The 24,201-nt window shown below is 42.9% G+C and overlaps 1 protein-coding gene across 4 annotated transcripts in view; it reads left to right on the forward strand.

Moving 5' to 3' along the window:
* The window catches only part of RNF17 (ring finger protein 17), a 203,371-nt gene extending 182,442 nt beyond the window's left edge, over nucleotides 1-20,929 (forward strand). For all 4 annotated transcript variants that reach the window (XM_084633486.1, XM_084633487.1, XM_084633488.1 and 1 more), the window contains 5 exons: nucleotides 3,977-4,136; nucleotides 16,753-16,888; nucleotides 17,303-17,492; nucleotides 19,387-19,490; nucleotides 20,474-20,929. In XM_084633486.1, coding sequence (XP_084489612.1) covers nucleotides 3,977-4,136; nucleotides 16,753-16,888; nucleotides 17,303-17,492; nucleotides 19,387-19,485 — 585 coding nt within the window. In that variant the 3' untranslated portion in view covers nucleotides 19,486-19,490; nucleotides 20,474-20,929. The remainder of the gene's footprint in view (nucleotides 1-3,976; nucleotides 4,137-16,752; nucleotides 16,889-17,302; nucleotides 17,493-19,386; nucleotides 19,491-20,473) is intronic.
* Nucleotides 20,930-24,201: the final 3,272 nt, after the last annotated feature.

Below are 24,201 nucleotides of genomic sequence, written 5' to 3' on the forward strand. Positions count from 1 at the left end.
GCAGGCGACTTCCACAGCGTTCCTAGCACAGGTTCCGATCCAGGAGATCTGCAGAGCAGCCACCTGGTCCTTGGTGCACACCTTCACGGCCCACTATGCGGTCAACCATCAGGCCAGAGAGGACGCGGCAGTTGGCAGAGCGGTCCTCCAAGCAGTTGTTCCATGACTCCTACCCTCCAGAGGTAAGCTTGTAATTCACCAAATGTGGAATGGACGTGAACAAGCATTCGAAGAAGAAAAAATGGTTACTTACTTTCTCGTAACTGTTGTTCTTTGAGATGTAGTGTTCACGTCTATTCCACCACCCACCCTCTTACCCCTCTGTCGGAGTCGTCTGCAAGAAGGAACTGGAGGGGGTTGGGCCGGCGGTGGAATGTATGCGGGGCGCAGTGGCGTCACTCGGGGGGCCCGCTGGCCTGACAGGAGCTGCTAAGGGAAAAAGTTTCCGATGCTTGTGCATGCGATGCACACACACCTAATGTGGAATGGCCGTGACCAACACCTCTCGAAGAACAACAGTTATGAGAAAGTAATTAACCGTTTTTTCTCCAACAAATCAAACTAACGAAGAGTAAAACAAAAAAAAAAACCCACCAACCACCTTGTACAAGCAACTACATAACAAACTAGATAAAATCCCCTCCTAGTAACTGGAGAAATTAATGCTAAAGTAGGGAGCAACAACACTGGCAGGGAAGTAAATATGGGAAAACAAAGCCTTGGTGAAACAAATTAAAATGATTAAATGTTTGCTGATTTTTATGGAATGAATGATCTGGTCATTGGAGGAACCATCTTCCCTCACCATACTATTCATAAAATAACTTGAAAGTCAGCAGATCACAGAACAGGAAACCAAATTACATTATACCAACAAAACAAGGAACCAAACCACATTACAATTCTGCACAAATGTAATAGAGCTTCAGAAGATGTAGGTAGCAGGAATGGGACAGGTGTGAGAATGGACCACACACTAACTAAATTGAGAATAAAAATAAAACCAAAGAATAGATCTGAACAGCAGACACACCACATTATAAGGTCACCCAACTAAAATGCAGCAAGACTTTAGAATTGCTCAGCAAATAGATACCAGGTGCTTGAAGATGATGAGACAATAGAAAGCAAATGGAAACAGGTAAAGGATACTTTCACTAAAACATGTAAAGAAATGCTGGGATTCAGGAAGAAACATCACAATGAAAGGTTATATGAGAGGAAAGATGCAAAATTAAACTGAAACAAAAACACAGACACACTGACTCCAGGAAGAATATGCAGTAAAGAACAAAGAGGACAAAATAGTGTTAGGAAAGACAAATGAAACTTTGTAGATGAAATAGCAAGAGATGCTCAAACTGCTGCAGCACAAAATGACATGAAGACACTGTACAACATCATTAAATAGTTATCAGGAAGAATGTTCCAAAGTAAGATAATTACATATTATAAAGAATAAAGAAAGTAATACATTCAAGGTAAGAAGAAGAATAGGCAGGATTCAGACAGGAGAGATCATGTATTGATCAAATAGAAATCCTACATAACATCATAGAACTTGTGATCTAATGGCAGAAGTTAGGGGACCTTGACTTTGCAGATGACATTAACTTGCTATCCCATTCTCATAGAGTCATGAACGCCAAAACGATTTACAGGCCTATCCACAAGTAGTAGGATTGAAAATCAACAGTGTAAAAACTTAAAATCATGAGACTCAATACACAACAAGAAACACCAGTTGCATTTTCTGGGGCCGACCTAGATGAAATCCGATATATCACATACCTTGTCAGCATTTTAAGTACAACAGATGGAACAGAGGAAGACATTAAAACCAGAATAGTGAAAGCAAGATGTATTGTTGTAACTCTACAGTCGATCTGGAGAAACGGAAATCTTACGCTCCAACTAAACTTCAAATATTTAACCATTATAAAATCAGTCTTGCTACATGGTGCTGAAACTTGGAGACTTATGAAAAACTTGACTATCTAAACTCTGTCTTCATCAACAGCTGCCTTAGACAAATCCTCAATATTAGATGGGCAGAAAAAATCACAAGCAACAAACTCTGAAGGAGGATGAAACAGAAGCCAGTAGGACTGGAAATTACAGAACAAAAATGGAGATAGCTAGGACATTCATGAAGGGAAAGACCCAATAAAATAACAAGATAGGCATTGAACTGGAACCCCCGGGGCAGGAGGCAGTGAGTTAGAACCACAACAGAAGCAGAATTGAAACCTATCTGAATAAAGTGGAAAGAAGCAAAGACTGCCACAGGAGACTAGCAAAGATGGAAGGCAGTGGTGAAAGCCCTATGTTCCACATGAAATACAGAGGTGTAGGAGAAGAAAGAAACTTGCACTCACAGATGTTCCCTCAAATGTATTTGGACCATGGGACTTCTTGTTGGTGGTTGTTTTGTTTTTTTTTCTTCAAACCGGTCTGATTTTTTTTTTATTATTATTCATTTGATGTAATAGACAATAAGTAATTGGATTTGATCACTGTGGCAGCATACTGATTTCCTCTCCTGTATTTTCCTCCTTATATTGAAGTGGTGAAACAGTCTTATGCCACAATGTTCTGTTTTGTGGGCTTTTAGTATATTACCATTTTTCTTTTGTTGGCCTCCTATTCAGCATTTTTTTTTTTCTCTCAGTCCACACAGCTGCTCCTGGTATTGCCCCTTCTGGACAGGGGCCTAACCTTATGCACATTGTAATCAAATGAAAGACTCCCACAAACTTCAGTGAATTTTGGATCAGACCCCAAACCACATACCAGTGAGAAGCTGGTTCAGTCATAAAATCTGAAGGAGGGATTGGTTTACACTGAGCTATTAAAGTTATGTTGCTTGGTTAATCCATCAGTGGCTCTGTTACTCTCTTTAATGACTCTTTTTGTATACTGCTCTAGCTTTCTACATGAAACCATGGAAGTTTCTTGGTAGAGCTAATGGTGTTAAAATATAAGACTGAATTTAGAACGTGATGTTAAGGTGCTTAAATACCTTAGTGATGGGCTTCCAGTTTAAGAATTAAAATAGAATATATGTTCTTAATTTAATTATCTAACAAATGCTTTTGGTTCCTTGTCCATGAATAAGCTGAACTTCTATATGCTTTTGATCAGGATAAATATTCCATTATAAAGCCACTGCTAGAAACTCTACTCATATTCCTTTACTTTTGGGCAGCAGTTATGTATATGCAACGTCAGTATGAAATGCATTACTGTGATTAGAAAAGTAATAGTACATTGTAATTAGAATCTTTCTTAATCAAGGGTGGATGGTAATGGTGAGTTCTTTTTCAAATTCTGGCCCTTGTCTATATTCTACAACATGGGTATGCATGCACTCCATATGCCTGCGACTGGAGATTTGATGCAGACCATAGCTTTGTATATTAATGAAAGTTTAGCTCTCTGTATTACAATTATTTGCTTATTTATACTGATGCACACATTTATACTAATAGGCCATATTAAAAATAAAATTTAGATGAAATAGAATGTTTTCATGCTTTGCAAGAGAGAGAAACCATTTTAGAAGTTTTTTCCATGAATTTCAGATTGAATCTGTTTAAATTTTAATTTTCCATAGTGGCAAATCCAGAGGAGTGGGAGGGAACCCTGAATTAGACCAAGCCTCTGTGGAAGTCTAACACCTGCACACTTTCGTATATGCAGGGCTTATGTTACCATGGTTACAAGGTGTGGCATTAATAAGTAGTAACTGGTTGCCTTGAACTAAACCCTGAGTAGTAAAATGTAAAACTAATTTTAAGGTGTGGAGGAAAGAAGAATTAGCGGGGAGGGGCAGTGTTTCTTAGTGACAGATCTTTCCAAGATAAAAACAGTTATCCTCTTAATATCCCTTGATCACTTATTACACATGGCAGTTAATTCTGATGTGTCTGTGAAAGCTGTAATCTTTGTCTTTCATAAAACTTTTCTTTTTTAGATGTACATTTGCCTTGAATCAGCAGAGGGCCTTAACCAGCAGAGCGACACAGAAGATAGTGGTGTCAGCTGGGATTTGGAATCTGAGAGTCTAGATCAAGTCCTGAAGCACTGTAATCAGAATGTGGAGTCTCTTCCTTTTCTAACAGATTTTAGAACAGGTATTTTTGCAAATTTGTTTTCCCTGTTATACCTTACAGAAGTACAAACCTATTGAGTAAATACTTCTATTTTATGTGTGTCTATAGTTTTAAATAAAACTTAAAACTATAAATTCTTTTGGGAGTGTCAGAGTCACAAGAGACAATAGTGGTGGTTCTTAGAGTGTTCATATCAACTCCATGTTAGGTGTGTGCGCTCCCATGTGCACAGTTGCCAGAGATTTTCCCCTTAGTGGTATCCATAGGGCCATCCCTAGCACCCCCTGGAGTCCCGTTCTCATGCGCCAGTATAAGGGGCACTGCTGGCCCCAGACCCCCTCAGTTTCTTCTCATCACCCATGACAGTTGCTGGAATGACTTCTCTTTTGCGCTTGCAAGTTCTTCTAGTGGTTTTTCAACTCTGTTATTCTTGTATATAGTTAGGACTTAGTTGTTAGCAGTTAGTTAAGTTGAAGTAGATAGTGGTCGCATTCCAGGATGTTGTCCCAGGGACAGGGCATGCTCTGGTCCCCGTGTTTCAAACCGTGTGCCACCTGTCATAAGCCCATGCCAGTGAGTGACCTGCATGTGAGCTGCTTAAAGTGCCTCAGAGAAGCCCACATTAAAGACAGGTGCATGATCTGCAGGAGCTTCAGGCCACACACACAAAAGGACAGGGACATTCATCTGAAGGCCCTGCTAATGGAAGCAGCGCTCAGACTGGCCTTGGAGCTGTCCCACTCTGGTTCAGCGCTGAGCACTTCGACCTCAGTACGGAGTGCTCCCCCAGCATCATGGTCTGCTTGGCACCATTTACCATCTTCAGTGCCGAGGAAGCGGCACAAGAAACTGTGCACTGAAAGATGGCACTCACCTGTGTCGAAAAAGGATAAGAGGTGAGTGGCTGACAAGGTGAGACCCCTGCTGGGCCGCTCGTCCTCCCCAGAGCTGCGGTTGATGGCAGTTGAGCCCAGTCAGGGAACCACCACTGACTCCTGGGAGCAGTTGAGGCACCCTATGCTTGAGATCCCCCTTGACACCGGAGGCATTTCAGGAAGCAGAGGACCTGATGGCCCTTCCAGTACTGCACAGACCATGAGGCCACTATTCATTGAAGACTGCTCCCTCCAGAGGCAAACCCCCCTATGGGTCGGCCGCAGTGGTCGCCAACCCGGCACCGGTCTCCAGCTCCGCGGCCTAGCTCATCAGCTTCATGACACCTGTCCCCAACTCATTGGCATCAGTCACTGGAAGCATGGCGCTGGTCTCCATCCCCCGGCACCATTCCCTGACTCCACATCATATCCAGCAGGTGGGAACGGCAACGGCTCCGCCATGGTCTCCAAGGGAGGAATACTCATCAGAGAGGAAGAGGAATCCATCCCCCCACCAAGGAGACCCCACTTTTCTTACACACTGGACTTTGGTGGTGGTCCTGCTGTGGGCACTTGGCCACCAGGGCAGTGGCCAGTACGCTGGCAATATTGGAACCCGTGGGGGGTTCTTTCCAATGCCAGGCCCCCACTCCCATCTGTCATCCACAGCCACATCTGAGAAGTGAGTCTTGGCAACACCCCAGCCAGTACAGGACCCCGACTCGGACTCCAAACCCAGTACCAAGACCCCAGCAGTGGCTTAAGTGGAGATGACCCCAGTAGCAGAGGACTTTCCAGCTCTTCCTGTGGTGGTGGCATCTTCCTCGTCCCCAGATTAGGCAGTTGTGGGTTCCACCCACTGCCACTGGACGACTTCCAGACTCACCAAGATCTCCTTAAATGGGTTGCCACGAATTTGGGGCTAGAGGCAGAGGAACTGAAGGAGCCCATGGACAGCCTCTTTGATATTTTTAGCTGCAACAGCCCCCTCTAAGGTTGCACTGCCAGTCTATGATGGGGTGCTAAAACTGGTTAAAGCACTGGCAGACCCCGTCTTCTCTGCCCCAACTTCGAAAAGGGCAGAGAAAAAATAAGTCCTGGCTAAGGGGTATGAATACATGTACTTGCACCCTCCCCCTGGGTCCCTGGTGGTTTCCACCGCAAATGAGTGGGACAGACAGGGTCAGGCAAGTGTCATGTCTAAAAATAAGGATGCGGAGAGACTTGACTTGTTCGGCAGAAAGGTATATTCAACAGCTAGCCTACACCTCCAGATCTCCAACCAGCTGGCACTGCTGGGAAGATAGTTATAACATTTGGGACTCTATGGCCAAGTTCAAAGACTCTCTGCCTCAGGAGTCAAGGTAAGAATTCCTGGTCATTCTGGAGGAAGGCAAGGTGGTAGGCAGGGCCTCTTTTTAGGCTGCCTTGAATGTGGCTGACTCGGTGGCCAGGTTGATGGTCTTGGAAGTGTCCATGCGGTGCAGCTCATGGTTGTAGTCCTTGGGCCTTTCTCACGAGGTGCAGCAGTTGGTCCAAGACCTCCCTTTCAAGGGCAATGCATTGTTCTTGGAGCAGATGGACACCAAGCTGAACAACCTGAAGGACTCAAGGGCCATGCTGCGATCTCCCGGCCTTTACACGCCCCCAGCCTCCAGAAGGCACTTCTGGCCGCAGCCACATCCAAGATTTTTGGGGCCTTTTAGACACGAGCCTGACAAGAAAAAAGGGAAGGGTTATAAGTGCAGATCTTGGCCTGCCAGTCAGGCTTGGGCCAATACCTGGCTGGCCCGAGACAGGCCTTTCGAGAGTGCAACCAAGGACGGCCTACTGGACTTAACCCAGGATCCACCATTCCCCTTTTGTTTTTGGACTGTTTATTTCCATTCTGTACTGTGTCCCCCAGATAACTTCAGACCACTGGGTGCTTTCCACCATGACAATTGGGTACACCTTGCAGTTTATCCATTCCTCCCTCCCAACCCACATACCTGTCCCTATTCTGGGACCCTTCTCACGAGCATCTCCTCATCCAGGAGGTAGAAACCCTCTTACGTGTGGGGGGCATAGAGGAAGTTGCTTGAGACTTGAGAGGGAAAAGGGTTCTACTCCTGATATTTCCTAATCGTAAAGGCCAAAGGGGCCTCAGGCCTCCTAGACCTGCATTGCCTCAACAAATATCTCAAGAAGTTCAAATTCCGCATGGTCTCCCTGGCATCCATCTTTCCCTCCCTGGATCCGGAAAACTGGTACTCAAACTAAAGGATGTTTATTTCCACATCTCCATCTTCCATGGTCACAGGTGATTCCTATGATTCATGGTGGGCGAGCGCCACTACCAGTTCACCACATTCTGTTTCAGACTGGTGTCAGCCCCAAGGGTTTTCACGAAGTGTATGGCAGTAGTTTAAGCTTACCTAAGACATCGTGGTGTACATATCTACCCCTATTTCAACAACTGGTTAGTCAAGGATCGTTCATGAGCTCAGGTTCAACACAGTGTGAGCAAAGTATGGGCCACCTGTCAAGAGCTGGACCTGCTGATAAATTAGCAGAAATCCACTCTGATTCCAATTCAGAGGCTGGAGTTTATAGGAACAGTGCTCGACTCTATTCAGGCCAGAGCCTACCTGCCAGAAGCCCAGTTCTGGTGATGTCTGAGCTAATTGCCCCTGTCAGATCCCACCCACTCATGACTGCTCTGGTATGCCTCAGGCTGCTCGGTCATATGTCAGCATGCACTTACGTGGTGCAGTACACACAGTTGTACCTCAGACCTCTTCAGATGTGGCTGGTGTTAGTCTGCTCCCCCAGAAGGCACCATTTGGACTTAGTTATTACAATCCCTTTGGCCATTCTAGCATCATTAACTTGATGGTCCGATCCACAGTCAATAATGACCGGGGTTCCCTTTGCCACCCCGTGCTCATTGATGACATGAATCTCAGATGGGTTAGACCTGGGGTGAGGAGCCCACTTCTGCAGTCACAGTACCCAGGGCCTCTAGTCACAGGGAGAACTCTCCCTGCACATAAATGTCAGGAAACGCAGGGCAATTCGCTTGGCCTGCCGGGTGTTTCTTCTCTACTTGTCGGGCAAGGTAGTACAGGTCCTGACAGACAATACAGACGTGATGTTTTATGTCAACGAGAATGAGGGAGTTTGCTCCTCGGCCCTGTGCCAAGAGGCTCTTCAATTGTGGGACTTCTGCATGCAACATGTTCATCTCAAGGCATCGCACTTTCCAGGGGACCGGAATACACTGGCAGATCACCTTAGCAGGTCCTTTTCTTCTCACCACAAGTGGTCCCTCCACCCAGAGGTAATCAGCTCTGCGCAATACATGGGCTTGGCAACGGTTACCTGTCAGACATCTTCCTATGGCCGTGGTCAAGGGATCTGTTGTATGCCTTTCCACATATACCGTTGGTACACAAGGTCCTCTTGAAAATCAAAAGGGACAAGGCAAAGGTAATTTTGATTGCCCTGGTATGGCCGTGCCAGCACTGGTTCAGCATGCTCCTGGACCTTTCCGTAGTAGCTTCACTAGAGCTCCTCATGTGTCCGGATTTGATCTTACAGAACCAAGGCCAGCTACTCCACCCAAACCTTGTGTCCCTGCACCTGGCAGCTATGTAGCTGAACCAGGAGTAGCAAACCTGCTCAGAGCATGTCCTCTATCAGAGCGATCTACTTGGCCAAGTGGAAGCGCTTCTCTTCTTGGGCCTGGCGGATCAGCTGAGCAGAGATGTAATGGAACTGCGTGAGTGGTCATTTAAACAAATCCACTGTAGACAAGATCTTTACCATGTGGGGTTAAGATTTGCTCAGAATACAAAATGCAAAATGTCATCTGTTCTATTCAAGAGCCGAGAGAAAGTCTATCCATATCGGACACCTTTCTCCTCATTAGGGTAGAAGTTCTGCTCTGTGCCTTCCTTTTCACCAGAGGGGGATAAAGATAAGAAAAGTCAGACCCAAAATAATTTTTATTGTCCCAGCATGGGCCAATACAGAAGTGGTGGTTAGCCTTTCTGACTTTAGCTCAACAGGAGGGAAGAGTTTATGTCTATGCAGACCCTCTATCTTGCAGACCTCACTGCATGAGCTATAAGACTGTACTGGACCTTGAGAAATCTTGTCCATTACAAGTGCAGTAAATATTGATTAAGTAGAAAACAGTCAACTAGAGGGTACTATCATCTCAAATGGACCAGATTTGTGAAGTGGGTGAGTGAAAAACTTACAAATCCACCCGAAGCACTAGTTCAACCTATTCTTGAATATGTACTTGAGGTAAAGCTTTCATGACTTTCCCTCTCCTCCTTTGAAGGTTCATGTAGTAGCTGTCCACCATGCATTGATAGATAATAAATCAGTCTTTACACATGATACAATAAACCAATTAACAAAGGGACTTGCTGAAATGTAGCCACTAATAAAGAATCCAGTACTGTCATGGGATCTCAGTTTAGTTCTTCCTCAGATATGAAGCCTGCCTTTGAGCCTATAGCAGTGTTCTCTGTTCCAGCTATCTATCAGAATAGCTTTCATTGTAGCCTAACGTTGGCTAGATGAATGAACTACATGCCCTCGAGGCTGATCTTCCATTCATTGTCTTTCACAAAAGTAAGGTGATATTTTGCCCTAACCCTAGTTTCCTTCCCATGTGGTATCTAACTTTCATCTTAATCAAACAATCTGCCAGTATTTTTCCCCAGGTCTCATGCTTATATAGGTGAGTTAAAGCTACTTAACTTAAAGCTTAAGTACTTAAAGCTACTTTGGATGCTAAAAGAGCTCTGGCTTACTATCTTAACAGAACCAAGGAATTTAGGATTTCTAGTCTCCTTGTTTCATATGTAGACAACCATAAGAGACTCACTATTTCTTCTTAGACATTATCTAGATGGGCTGGATAGTGCATAGAGAAAAGCTGTAAACTAGCATCTGTTCTACTCTTGCGGGAGTATGCCTTAGACATATTCAAGTTGTAGAGAGATCTATAGGTCTGCTACTTGGAATTCTATCTGTATTTACAAAACACTACTCCCTAGATCTAGCATCTAGGTTGAATGCTAAGTTTGGTAGTGTTGCCTGATATATTGATTATGTTAATGTTAATTTCCCCAGTTAGCACTCTGAAATTTGATAGATTCTTGTCCCAAGATTAGGCCAGTATTACCAAAATTACTGTTCAGTTTGGAGCCCTGATGTGCATGGTTGTATCATTCACACTTAGGAAATCGCACTATATTTATAATACTTTTATTAATATAGTTAGCAAATTCATAAACACTCTAGCCCCACAGAGTAGGTAGAGATTATACAGTAAGAGCTGAGCATCCATATCCTTCCACCATCCCTTGCAAAACAACCTGAAATCCGAGGTTGCATCAGGATGTATTTCCGGTAGAGATAAGGAAGTGGTGGTGTTGCCATTATATGAGGCACTGGTGAAACCTCATCTGGAATACTATGCACACTTCTGGTCTCCATGTTCAAGAGAGATGAATTCAAATTGGAACAGGTGCAGAGAAGGGGTACTGGGATGATCAGAGGAATGGAAAACCTGCCAAAGAGCTTGGCTTGATTTAGCCTAACCAAACGAAAGCTGAGCGGAGATACGCTTATTCTCTACAAGAACATCACAAGGATAAATACCAGGGAGGGAGAAGGAGTTATTTAAGTTCAGTGCCAGTGTGGACACAACAAATGGATATAAACTGGCCATCAACAAGTTTAGGGTTGAAATTAGATGAAGGTTTCTGACCACCAGAGGAACAAAGTTTGGGAATAGCCTCCCAAGGGGAGCAGTGGGGGCAAAAACTAAATTTGTTCCAAGACTGAGATTGATCAGTTTATGGAGGGGATGGTATGATGAAATTGCCTACAATGGCATATGGCCCATCTGTGACTGCTAGTAGCAAAACTCCCCAGTGGCCAGAGATGGGGTACTAGATGGGCAGGGCTCTGAGTTATTACAGAGAATGCTTTCCCGGGTGTCTGGCTGGTGGGTCTTGCGGACATGCTCAGAGTTCAACTGATCACCATATTTGGGGTCAAGAAGGAATTTTTCCCCAGGTCAGATTGCCAGAGACCGGGGAGGGTGGGGGGGTTCGCCTTCTTCTACAGCATGGTGCACAGGTCAGTTGCTGTTTTAAACTAGAATAAATGGTGGATTCTCTGTAACTGGAAGTCTTTAAATTGTGATTTGAGGAGTTTGGTAACCCAGCCACAGGTTATGGGTCTATTACAGGAGGGGGTAAGTGAGGTTCTGTGGCCTGTGATTTGACTAGATCAGTGGTTTTCAAACTTTTTTGGCTCAGAACCCATTTGTAACTGTGTATGGCCTGTTGCGACCCAGTAAATAGTCTGGGGGTGGAGTCCCTGGGGTGGTTTTGATCGGGTCCTGCCTCCGGGGTTGGGGGGGGAGAGTGTCCTGCCCAGCACTCACCCCACAGTGGCGGCTCCTGCAGCTCCTGTGCATGGAATTGGCTGGTCTTGGCTCTCAGCTCAGGGCATTGCAACCTCTGGGGTTGCAGTGCTGCAGGTTTACCCTCCCCCTGACTGGACCGAATTTGTGTGAGTGGTGTTTCGTAGCTCATGGAGTTGCAGTGCCACTCATTCAAATTTGGCCTAACCGGACTCTCGTCGTCATGATGACTGGGCCAAACCTGAGTGGTCCTAGGACCCCAGAGATTGCAGTGCCTGGAGCCAGGGAGGCGAGCCCAGCCAGCCCTCTGAGCCAGAAGTCACAGGAGCTGCTGTGTGACCCAATTTTGTGTCCTGACTAGGGTGACCAGATGTCCCGATTTTATAGGAACCGTCCTGATATTCAGGGCTTCGTCTTATACAGGCGCCTATTACCCTCCACCCCCTGTCCCTATTTTTCAAACCTGCTATCTGGTCAGACTAGTCCTGACCCATGGGTTGAGAAACCCCGGACTAGACGATCATGATGGTCCCTTCCGGCCTCAAAGTCTGAGTTATCTTACTCATCACCATCATCAATGGTCGTCATCTTGGCATCTCCCAGGGACTTCATCTCTCCCTCCCAAAGCACACAGGCTGGAATACAACTTTTATAATGTGTGACGCTGTGGCCACTATGCCTAATGCATGTTCAGTAGGGGGTTCTCCCTTTATTAGTATTTCCTCACCCGGCTAATGTTGGGATGCCCTTCTCCCATAGGTTATTCATCCTTTTACCTCAAGCTTATTACATCTATTGACTTCCCAAACTAAAAATATTTCAAGCGTGGTTACCTACCAGAAGTTTAGTCTTTACGGCAGTCTTTGTTGTGATATCTTACGATCTTCTAGGATCGCTCTTGGTTATACTTATGCTAAGGCTTGTTGGGGCTTATGCCTAGTTAATTTAGCTTAGATTTTTTTTTACAGACCTTGAGGCTTGTAGGCTCATTGCATTATTGCCTTAACTCAGTGGCTCTCAAACTTGGGGCACACAAGAATGTGTCAAGGGAGGCACGAGCTGTGTGCTTTTTAAGAGCTTTGACTGTCAGCCCTGGGTGGCTTGGACTTATGCAAAAGGGTTGTGCACACCTGGGAGTCAGGAAATGGGACTAAAGGGGACAGCTGGAGAATACAACACAGAGTTGTCTTGAGCCCCCACTCAGTAACCTGGAAAAATTACACACCACCCCGAGCTCCTCTGAGAGGCAATACTTCCCCATTCACAAGCAGAGAGTCTAAGCGTAGAAAAGAAACTTTTAATGAAAGGGGGAAAGTCATCCAACATTAATTAGGGAAAATGCCACAAGCAGGATTCATAAACAAAACTCTGAGCAGAACACCCACGCCAGAGTGCGTGGGGCAGAGTCTTCTGCCTCATGTTCTTGAGTTCTACAACCAAAAGTTCCTTTACTGTGCTCTCCTCTGCTCCCTCACCATACACCGTTCACAGTGGTTGTCCTTGGTCAGTGAGGACCCAGGGTTCAGAGCTGCATCTGTGTGAATTTACCTCCCACCGAGGGAAGAAGGCTCCTTGCTCTGGCTGGCTACCCCACCAACCACGGTTCCTCTCCGCTGGTCGCCCCGCCTGGCTGCCCTGCCAGCAGCTGTTCCTTGTTACCTAGCTGCCCTACCAGCCAACTGCTTGCCACTTTCGCCAACCACCCATCAGTTACCTTCTGCTGCCACCTGCCTCTCTGCTGTGACCTCTGTAGGTCAGTCTCTTAGTGATTTTTAACTCTCAGCAAGCCCCACCACAAGTGATTTCCACTCTTATTGAGTACTTGAAATAACAAAAGTCTCCTAATGAAGCCTGTTTAGCTCTACCTTTGAACAGTGGGGAGGAACTGGTTAAACCAGACCGGGAACCCTTAGAGAGAGTCACACCTCCTGGCTGGGACACCTGTCCTCACTCCTCTTACTTTCACAGGAATCTGGCATTCGAGCTCCTGGCTTAACGAGGTTCTTTTAGCTGAGGGTGACCCCCTCATTTGGGACAAGTTAAGTACAGTTCTGCTTCATACAATAAAGACAGCAGTATTGATAACATTTCACTACCCCTGCATTCAGTACTCAAGTGATTTGTAACCCAACACCAGCCAAAGTTGATCATTTTGAGCAACACCGCTCTATCTGCTTGATATCTTGGCAGAGTAGGTGTGTTCAGGAACAAACTGTATTTACATGAAGTCTCTCCTCCTCCCCAACTAGCTGTCAAAGGAGAGTTCATTCAGACCTGGCTTATACTTACACTTAGTGTGGCTTTTTCCCCCAAGTAAATTTTAAAACATTATAAGCAGCGTGCATACAGTGAGAAACAGCTTACATGAGAAAGTAATCATTTTGTGACAAAGGGAGAAAAGTGTACAACACAAACCAACGTGAGGGCAGCAGTGGCAGCTCCAGCAAAACACAGAAGCCAAAAATATTACAAAACTTATTTCAACCAGGCTTTACATGGAGCAGGTCCAGCGATGCACCAAGGCCTCAGTGTCTTGTATGTGGCAAAGTACTGTCAAACAACAGTATGCAGCCATGGAAGCTACACTGACATCTTGAAGCAAGCTAGCCTACCTTAATATATAAATTTGTAGAGGTTTTTTTTTGAGAGAAAGCTCAATGAGTTAACAGGACAAAAAATGCTGTGAATGTGTACAGCACTGTCACCATGAATGCTACAGAGGCTTCTTACCATGTGGCTTTGTGCATTGCCAAAGCGGTTAAACCACACAACATAAGTGAGAAACTACTTCCAGCTGCAATGGATATATGCACAGTGATTATAGGAGAGAAAGCAGCATCACACCTGGATGTGATAGTACTTTCTAACGATAGTTTCACCCCATATTGCAGAGATGGTCACTGATGTAAAAGAGCAGCTCCTAGAAAGTCTTTGTCAGAGCCCATATTATTCAGTTCAGATTGATGAGTCTATCAAGCTATCAAATGCTACGCAGCTACTGATGCATATTTGTTTTGCTACAGCAACGAATTAAGAGGAATTTCTGTTTTGCCATTCATTTCCAACACAAGCAACTGGTGAAGAGCTTTTTAATCTATTAAATATTTTTGTTCAAGGCACAGGCCTTGATTGGGGACTTTTTGGAATTTGTAGCAATGGAGCACAGTCTATGGCAGGACCGCATAGCAGGCTTGTGACAAAGGTACAAGCATGCCCACAGCAACCTAGAATCATTGTATGATCCACAGATAGGCATTGGGTGCTAAGAAGATGGCAGAGGAGCTCAGCAATGTTCTTTCAGTTGCAGTAAAAATTGTAAACTTTATAAAAAGTCGCACCAGATTAATTCAAGGGGTTTTGCCATTTTGTGCAAAGAGATGGAGGCAAACTTCACACAGTTGTTACATGCAGAAGTTTGTTGGCTGTCCAGGAGATATCTTTGTTGTCATATCTGGCTGAGATATTCAAGCGACTGAATTCTCTGAATGTGTCACTTCAGGCACAAGATGCAAATGTTTTAATTGCTAATGTTCCAATAGCAGCATTCATTAACAAACTTGAACTGTGGTCTTTATGTGTACAGCAGGGATCTGTTTCCATATTTTCAACATGGAGGACATTGTGCAACAGTGCGATCTGTCAGTTGACAGTATCCAAGATGTAACTGTTTATCACTTAAGGGATCTGTAGGAGCAGTTTCGTGAATACTTTCCTGAAGTGGGCAAGGACAAATGTAATCAATAGATCAGGAACTCATTGAACTTTAAGCCAAACCCCACAAATATGCTGTTTTCAAAAGAAAAGGAAAGCATTATCAACCTGTCAGGCAACAAGGAACTGCAGCACAAATTTTCACAAATGAAAAGCTTTTGGTTATCAGTGGGATCTGAATTTTATGAGTTAACACACCAGTCTTTTAAAGGACTCATTCCTTTTTCATCCCCCTACCTGTGTGAGTCAGGCTTCTCAGCATTAACCACAATCATAACAAAAACAACAAGGAGTCCGGAGGCACTTAAAGATTAACAGATTTATTTGAGCATAAGCTTTCATGGGTAAAAATCTCTCCTCTTCAGATGCATGGGGTGAAAGTTACAGATGCAGACATAGTGAGGTTTTTACCCACGAAAGCTTATGCTCAGATAAATCTGTCAGTCTTTAAGGTGCCACCGGACTCCTCGTTGTTTTTGTGGATACAGACTAACACAGCTAACCCCCTGATACTTGAAATCATAACACAGAATCACTCCCAGCTTTCTATTGAAGATGACTTACATCTCTTCTTTTCTACACTCCAACCCTGAATTCTACTACTTTGTATAGTGAGGAAACAAACACACTCCTCCCCCTGAAAAGATAGGACTGATGGATATTATACTGAATTAACATATCATTGTTTGGTGTCCTGTTCCCTAAAATGTTTGAAGTTTTATTTTCATTGCGTCCATTTGTATTTTAAAATTAACACTTCTGAAATTTATATGGATCTATAATTGATCAAATACCTTCTATCCTTTTATTCATTTTTTGCAACACACAGGATTTTCAGTTTGTTATATTGTTTTAGTAAACTGTGGGGAGGCAGTTATTTTTTTCATAGCTCAGGGAGGCTCACTATGACACAGTTTGATAACCCCTGCCTTAACATATAACTGTGCCTCACCTAGCAAATACCTGTACCTGTAGGCTACTGTAGGACAGTACTTCAGTGCCTATTCAGTTAGGACTTTTGAGTCCCAACTTTCCTTTGAGGTACTGCTTGTCAAACTATCCCATAAGCAGGAATATGCAGAGGACACTCAAAGAAATAACCAAGATTACTTACCTGTAACTGGAGTTCAAGCTAGATTCTGCATATTCACATTTCCCATTCACTGTCCCCTTTTCCTCAAATCCTAATGGAATCTTGAGTCTGCAGAAGCAGTGGAAGGAACTTTAGAGCCTCGCTTTCAGAATATTCAGAAACACGGGAGGAGGAGAAAGGGGCACATAGGAGCACTACAGGGCACTGCTGTGAGAAGCTTCCACAGTCTGAACTGTTTCTGCCAGTGCATCCTATGATTAATTATGCAGAGTCCATCTCAAACAACTCCAGTTACAGGTAAGTAGACTTTACTTGCTATAAGGTAAGTAACCATTCCTTTCAAAATTAATTTAATTTTTTTCCAGTTACTGTCTTTTTAAAAAAATTATGGATACTATTTAAAAAAAACATGAATTAGAGGACAGAAAATAAAACTTGATGGTATAATACAACTTGTTTTACAGCTCTGATAGCATATGTGCTAAATTTTGGATTAAATAATGTGCTTTTTCATTCTTACAGAAATGCCTTGCCTGGCAGAATACAATGATAGCTTGTGGTATAGAGCAAAACTACTCTATATTAAAGAATTTGACCCTGTTAATATTTTGGTTCAATTTGTTGACTATGGATCAACTGAAAAATTACCAACAATCAAGTAAGTGCATAGTTCAATTTTTTAAACTTACATTTATCAAGATCTGGTATTTTAAAAAAAAAATAGCTTGCATCTGTACTTCTAAATTGTTCCTGTCTGCCTTGGGTACTTATATGGCCAGCCCCCATTCCTTAGTATCTGAGCACCTCCCTCACAACTCCCCTGTGAGGGAGGGCAGTATTACTATCCCCATTTTAGAGATGGGAAACTAATGCTCAGAAGGGCTTTGTGACTTGCCTGAGGTCACACAGGAAGTGGGTGGCAGAGCAGGGACTTGGACCCAGGTCTCCCAAATCCTAGGCTAGTTCCCTAATCATTGAGCTATCCTTCATTAACATTTTAGTTCTAGGTAGTGATTAACAATTGCACTGTTGTCTTGCATATTTTAAGACTAGGATTTTCATTCTTATTTAGATTACGTCAGATTCCTTCTCACCTTATGCAATATCCTGCTCAAGCAGTAAGAGTTCTGTTGGCTGGATTTAAACCTCCTTTGTATGATACAGAAAAAAAGAGAATTCCATACTGCCCTGAATGGAGCATGCAAGCACTATGGGCCATGATAGACTGTCTTCAAGGCAAAAAGCTCTATGCTTCCACAGTGGTAAGTTTTTCCTTTTAGTTCCTGCCAAACGTGAGGTATCTTGGTTTTAACATTTTAAGTGGAATGTCTGAACCTTATACAAGGTTTATTGTGAACCTTGTTCTTTGGTTTAAAAAAATTAGACTCATAAACACTTTAATGTTGTGATGTTTCTGAAAAAGGCAGAGGATCAAGTGCATAGGAATTTTCTTCACCATGTTACAGACAGCCCACTTCCCAAGCCCGCCTGCCTGCCTGCATGATTTTAACCTCCTTTATTACTCCTCCACTAGAAACCATCATTCTTGCTTTTATGCTTCACATTTCCATTTGGGTTAGTGGTATCCAGTGCTCAAAATAAACAATAGGTCTGTAAGTACTAAAAATGTACCGTCTCCTTCCTTCCCTCCTTCCCCTGCTTCTCCTTGCCTTTTTGCTGCCCCCTAATATTCCTCCTCATTCTCCTGTTAAGGTACCCAGATATTCAAAGTGAAAATCTGACCCACCTATCACAGAGGATTTTTTTTTGTCACTTTGATGGGAAGGTCAAGGAGGTGAACAATAAAAAAGTAGGCTTTTAGGGGATGTTTGAGCTGCCGCTCCATCAGTCATTTTATTCTCTGTCCCTATCTATTGGATAGCCACTGACACATACAAACTCATGCAGCAGTCCCACATGTTACTTTCAATCTCTTTCCCACCTGCCCCCTTCTCTTTGGGCTTGTCTACATTACCCACATGACCGAGGGGCAGCAATTGATCCAGCGGTGGTTGATTTAGCTTGTCTAGTCTAGACACAATAAATCAACCACCGAGCACGCTCCCATCAACTCCAGTACTCTACCGGAGCAAGAGATGCAAGTGGGGTCAATGGGGGAGTGTTAGCTGTCGACTCACCGCAGCGAAGACACTGTGGTGAGTAGATCTAAGTATGTCGACTTCAGCTATGTTATTCACATAGCTGAAGTTGCATAACTTAGATCGATCTCCCCCCACAGTGTAGACCAGGCCTTTGTGTCTTCCACTTACCTTCAACACGCTCTGGAATTCTGGCTACTCTATTTATTGAAAACTTGTATGCCTTGTGGATCTGAGTTGGGGATGTTTGTAAAATGTTAACATTGTCATTAACCAAATTTCTGAAATCTAAAGATAATAGAATATTTGTATAAAATAGTCTTAAGTTACTTCAGTATATTTAATGTCAAGTGGTTTTAAAAAAAACAAAGTTCTTACTGGGTAGTTTGGCTAAGGGTTGCATTAATCACTGAAGGAACTTACTACTATCAGTTAACAATTTTATGTGGGAATATGCTATTTAATATAAAACAAAAAATTTTAATTTCCAAATGGACATTTGTGTTGTACAGTCATTATCCTGTGTCTAACATTTACCTAAAAAATTTCCTTCCAAAATATTGTAACTTTCATCATATACGCAAAGTGAAAACTTAAATTGATTTTAAAAGAAACTTGTAACAGAGATCAGGCTTAGTTCACGCAGTACTGTAATATTTTTCAGTTTTATGTTCACTTTCAAATGAACAGATCAGATAACTAAGGGTTTTTTTTCCTTTTTTAATTCCTATCATCAAATTTTAAGCTTAGCATCATTGCCATTTTTTCTACTTAATGGGATTAAACTAATGATTCACTTATTTTTGCAACTGTCTTTCCCACCCCAGCCCTCTTGTTTATCTCATCCACCTGTTATGTCTTGTCTTTTACACTGTAAGCTGTTTGGGACAAGGACTGCCTTTTTCCCTATTTTTGTACAGTATCTAGCTCAATAGAGCTCCAGTCTGGTTGGCCTTTAGACATTACTGCAGTATAGATGTAGAAGAATAATTGTAGCAGTCAACTCTTACTACTTGAAACAGATGTTTCTGAACTTCTGAAAATTTCTGATTTCCAGACTCGGTCTCCAGAGCACACTGTGTTTTTGTATGACGATGAACAATGCTTAGTTCACATGAAGCTGGTAGAAATGGGATTAGCAGACTTTGATCAATGACATATGTAAGTACAGTAAATTTGAAGTGTCACTTGAGGCAATTATAAAAAGTAAGGTTTTTTTAAATCTAATATTTATTAAGTGATGGGCTCAATTGTTTTTTAAATAATCATCTGACCAGAACTAGCTTTTTTTTAATACTCTTTGGGTGCTAATGTAATGTAAATGGCAAATAGTTATTTTATAATAAATATGTAAACAAAAAAGTGCGTATAATATTAGAAAACAAAACATTGCAGCCCAACTGTACATTCTTGTGATCAGATGATAGCTACACAGTCCATGCTGCCTGTTTTCACACAGTCAAAAGCAGCTCTTGGTCCTTTGAGGAGCAAATCCTTGTCTGTTTGCTTAACCTGACCTGAAGTCTAGGATCTAGTTTGAGAGCCAACAAGGACTGGAACAAGCTATTAAGTTCAACCAGCGTACAGAGGGAAGAGAGACTTCTAGAGCCTGCTTGTAATCCAGATAATCACTGACGAACAGGTGAAATTGCAAGTGACTGGCAATTCTACAGTATTCTCTATACAAACAGTAGTGACAAGTTACATCTGCAAGAACCAAGCTGCTTCCTCCACTAGAACCTCTTCAACTCCCATATTCTGGGCAGTCTTTTTTCCCCATAGATAGCAAGATACTTTTTCTGTTAAACATTCATTTCAGAATCTTGTTACATGATATGCCTTGGTGCATGGTGGCATATTTCCTACTAGTCTCTTTGCTTATTAGTTTGCTTCACTGGTTTATTATGGTGACTAAACCAGTCATTCTTGTCTTTATAGTTGTATATGTTGTCCTATGATTACTTTTATAGTAATTGGTGAAACCAGAGGGAATCTGCACCAGTGCATAATGTATTAATGAGGCAGTATGGACTGTTCTTTCTGTACCTGGTAGTAGTTTAGACTCCTTAGTTAAGGAGCCTACCAGATACGGAGAAAGTAGCTGTTTTATTATCTAAATTTGACACTAGTTTTTGTGTTTCCAGGTATACTATATAGAGAGCTTTTGATGAAGACTACAGTATCTGAAGAGGAAAGGTGGTTTTTTTGGGAGGGGGTTGGTGGTTGTTTTTTTTTAAATTTTGTTCTGGCATGTTAATTTGCCTTGTCTTGTTCTTTCTACATACAGTAATTGAGTGGAATGCCTGAAATACTCAGGTGCGGTTTTTTTGTTCAGAGCTGTTTTCATAACTATGGAAGGATAATGTTAAAATAAATATTTGTTTTGTTTACCTTGCATCTGAAAGAAAAAGCTTTTGTTTTATTTGTTGATGCTTTTCCTTCATACTTGTACAAGGCAATAAGTTGTGGGTTACCTCGTTTATGTCATCTGAGGAGTGTGGGTTTCAAACCGCCAAAGCAAAACGACAGGTCCAGCACCAAGGACAGATTGCAGTTTGGAGGTCTTGACGTTTTCACTTTATTGCTTCGTTTGTACATGAGAGGGGAAAATAAAGGAACAAAATGATAGTGACCTAAGAGTGTTTGAAGTAATTAATGTTGGCACATTCAGTGTCTCATATATGAAATGACTTATTTATGGCTCTCAAGATTGCTCACCTAGTTCTAACATAATAGTCTCAAGAGTTAACATAGTCCTTTTTTAGAGCAACATCTCCCGAAGTTGTCAGCTTTTCTGGACATAGTTTTACAGCATGATTCAGAATTTTAATGACTTAGTGACCACCTGGAAATATCTAGCGTTTATAAACTGTTCTCTGTTCTTAGTACCTCCTGCAGCAAGCTTTTAATTTCTCCTTATAGAACATGCTCTCATCATACCAGTATTTTGGGTGTTTAGTAAAGACTTATCTATGGGCCATGTGTATTGAAGAGCTTAAATGCACGCTCCAGTTCCTCTCTCAGCAGACAGAAGCAAAGAGGAATTGGGCTAGATCTACACTGGAATTTAGGCACCTAAGTCCAACAGTTAGATGCCTGGATCATCCTCAGAACTCCTCAGTTGCTGCCTAATGCTGTAGGGGCCTAAATTCCCACAAATGGGCATGTGCAAGAGCACTTAAGTTCAGAACCAGCCGAGCTGCTTGACCCCCTAGCTCATGCCTAAGACCCAGCAGAATTCACAAACTAGGTCTTTCCTACTTTTCAGGAGCAGGGCTGCATCCAGTGATTCAGCACATTAGTCAGATGGCACTTCCCACAAAAGAGAGCTGAAGCCATCCAGATTGCAGTGTGTGTTGGTCAGGGCAATCTGCTGGGAGGTGGGAGACCTGTTTTCAAATTCCCAGTATGCTTGATTTGGAGCAGGAACTTAGACCTCCCACATCCCAGTTGAGTGCCCTAACCCTACCCCCCACCCCAGGCTATGGGATATTCACAGATGGGTCTTTCTCTGTCCCCTGAAGCTGTTCCACTTTGTATAAATACTAATTGGGCCAGAGAGAAAGAGACTAAAGCTGATGATTAGGGCAGTCATGTGGGATATGGGAGACCCAAGTTCATGTCCCTGCTCCAAATCAAGCAGGGCTGGGGGAGGGACCTTGAAACAGGTTCCTTATCTCTGAACTGAGTGCCTAACTGCTGTAGCTCTAAGGGGATGGGACGGTGTCTAATTTTTGAGTAAGACATGTTTATTAGGTTAGCCCCAAGTCCAGGAAGAGGTTCACAGCTGTGACTCCCCAAGCAGAGATAGGCACCTAACTCCTTTGAAGGGGGAAGTGGGGGGGCTTAAAGTAGCTCCCCACTGAGGATGCTGGCTTCTGTGAATCCCATTCTTAAGTGCCTAATTCACCCCATACATTGGAAAGGAGCCTGGGCACTTAAGTTGGAGCAGAGGATTCCACTGGACAACAGAGCACCTAAAAGTTAGGTGTCATAACACTGGGCACCCAAATCCCTTCTGGGATTTAGCTCTTCTGCCTCTGCTTTTACAATATCCTTTCTGGTATAATTCAGTACATTACATTAAGCAAATAGACAAAGTATGTCTTATTTCCTTTTCTCCCTTGTTTGCCCATTTTAAAATGCTTATTTTAATGCCACCTTATTTTGAAGGAAAACTCTGCTTAACTAGTTGTTTTGCTGGACCTCCAGCAGATCCTGCATTATTCTTAGAACACTGTTCAATTACAGACTCCTGGTAAGTTTGACTGTTCCATTTAATACATTCTTTTGAATACTAGCTCGTGACTCTCTTGAGTGAGCCCCAGTTTGCTATGAAATATTGAGTCTTATTCTTTGAAGTGTCCAATTTGAATGTGCCATAAACTTTACAGTGCCTACTGTATAGGCCTTGCTACCTGACTATCACCACCATTTTCAAGGGCTTGAGTCTGTTTTTGCTAAACGGCCATTTTCTCACCTCATAATTACTGATTATGTAGTTTGTTGGGCTTTCTTTTAAGGAAGAAAGATATAATGTAGTGAAAACTCAATGTCTTGCTTGATAACACTTTCATGGTGGTGAAATGGCCCAGCACCCATGGAACAATTGCTATACGATGGGCAGAATTCACAGTGTTTGTTCCAGTTACCTCAGTATTCTTTTTTTACTATCATCTGTCACTATTTCTAAAATGTAACGTTTTCCAATGGCTAGTAGCTCCTAGCAAAATCGTAACTCCTTCAGGGTGGTAGAGGGAACTGCTACTATTTCTCCAGTTAACATGTTTTCTTAAAAGGCCCAAGTCTGCACAGGCACCCAGGAAGGAATTGTCACATACGGCATAGGAGTTTTTATATTTAATACCAACCAGTTAAGCACTAAATCTTATTGCTGCTATAAAGCAGAAGAATTGCCCCTATTTTACAGATGGAGCAATTGAGGCAGGGAGGTTATGGAACTTTTTCAGCTGTTGAAGTCCACACTCCTGTGGTGTGATCATGTGCTTTTCTTCCATCTTTGACTGTTTGATATTTTATTGTTTTGGATTATCACTGTACTCTACAATCCTCAGTCACAATCTTTGAGAGTGAAAGTTACTGCCTTATGTAGAAGAATCACAGCAGCATCTATCACTTCTCTATGAAACTTTACCATTTACTAGAGATGAGCTGCTGTAATAAAAGGGAAGGTAAGGAAAAATAGTTTTTTGGAGTATGTCAATATGTATGGGTGGTCCACTGTACACTTTGTGCACGCCCTTGCATGCTCAATTGGAGACTGCAAAGTAGTGTCTGCAGGAGCATGCCTAGGCAGAGCAGCACCTTATGCTCAGAACAAGGGCATAGAGGGAGATGCGAGCCCACTGCACCTCAGTTCCTTCTACTGTATTCAGCTTCTCACCTTAACTTTGAATTATTTATTTGGCTTAGTAGGGTTTTTTTCTATTTCAGTTTATATTTTTATTTAGCACTGTCCTCCTTCCCCTCCTCTTTCTTTGATCTTTTGTGTCAAAGCACACTTTGTCATGCCTGAGACCTTGGGGCATAAAACCTGTGGGACTTACCACAGGTTCTTTCCCCGCAGTGATGGACACTCTAGTTGCCTGCAGTGATTGGGGGAATCACAAGGTTTTTCTGGATTTCAAAGGCAGATCCAAGAAAGAGAGAGACTAGACTTAAGCTCCTATTCAATGGCCTCTACAGTACAGCCTGCCTTGGTCCCACAGTTGCTGCTTCGTCTGTGCCATTAGCCAGTAAGCACAAGAGGAAAATACCTCTTCCCACAAGGAAAAGGACTGATCACCCCATCAAATTCATTTTCAGGAGATCTCATCCCTTTATGGGTACAGTAGAGACTCCAATCAACTCC

This window comes from Lepidochelys olivacea (genome assembly GCF_965140295.1).
Source record: "Lepidochelys olivacea isolate rLepOli2 genome assembly, chromosome: 1".
Lineage (NCBI taxonomy): Eukaryota > Metazoa > Chordata > Testudines > Cheloniidae > Lepidochelys > Lepidochelys olivacea.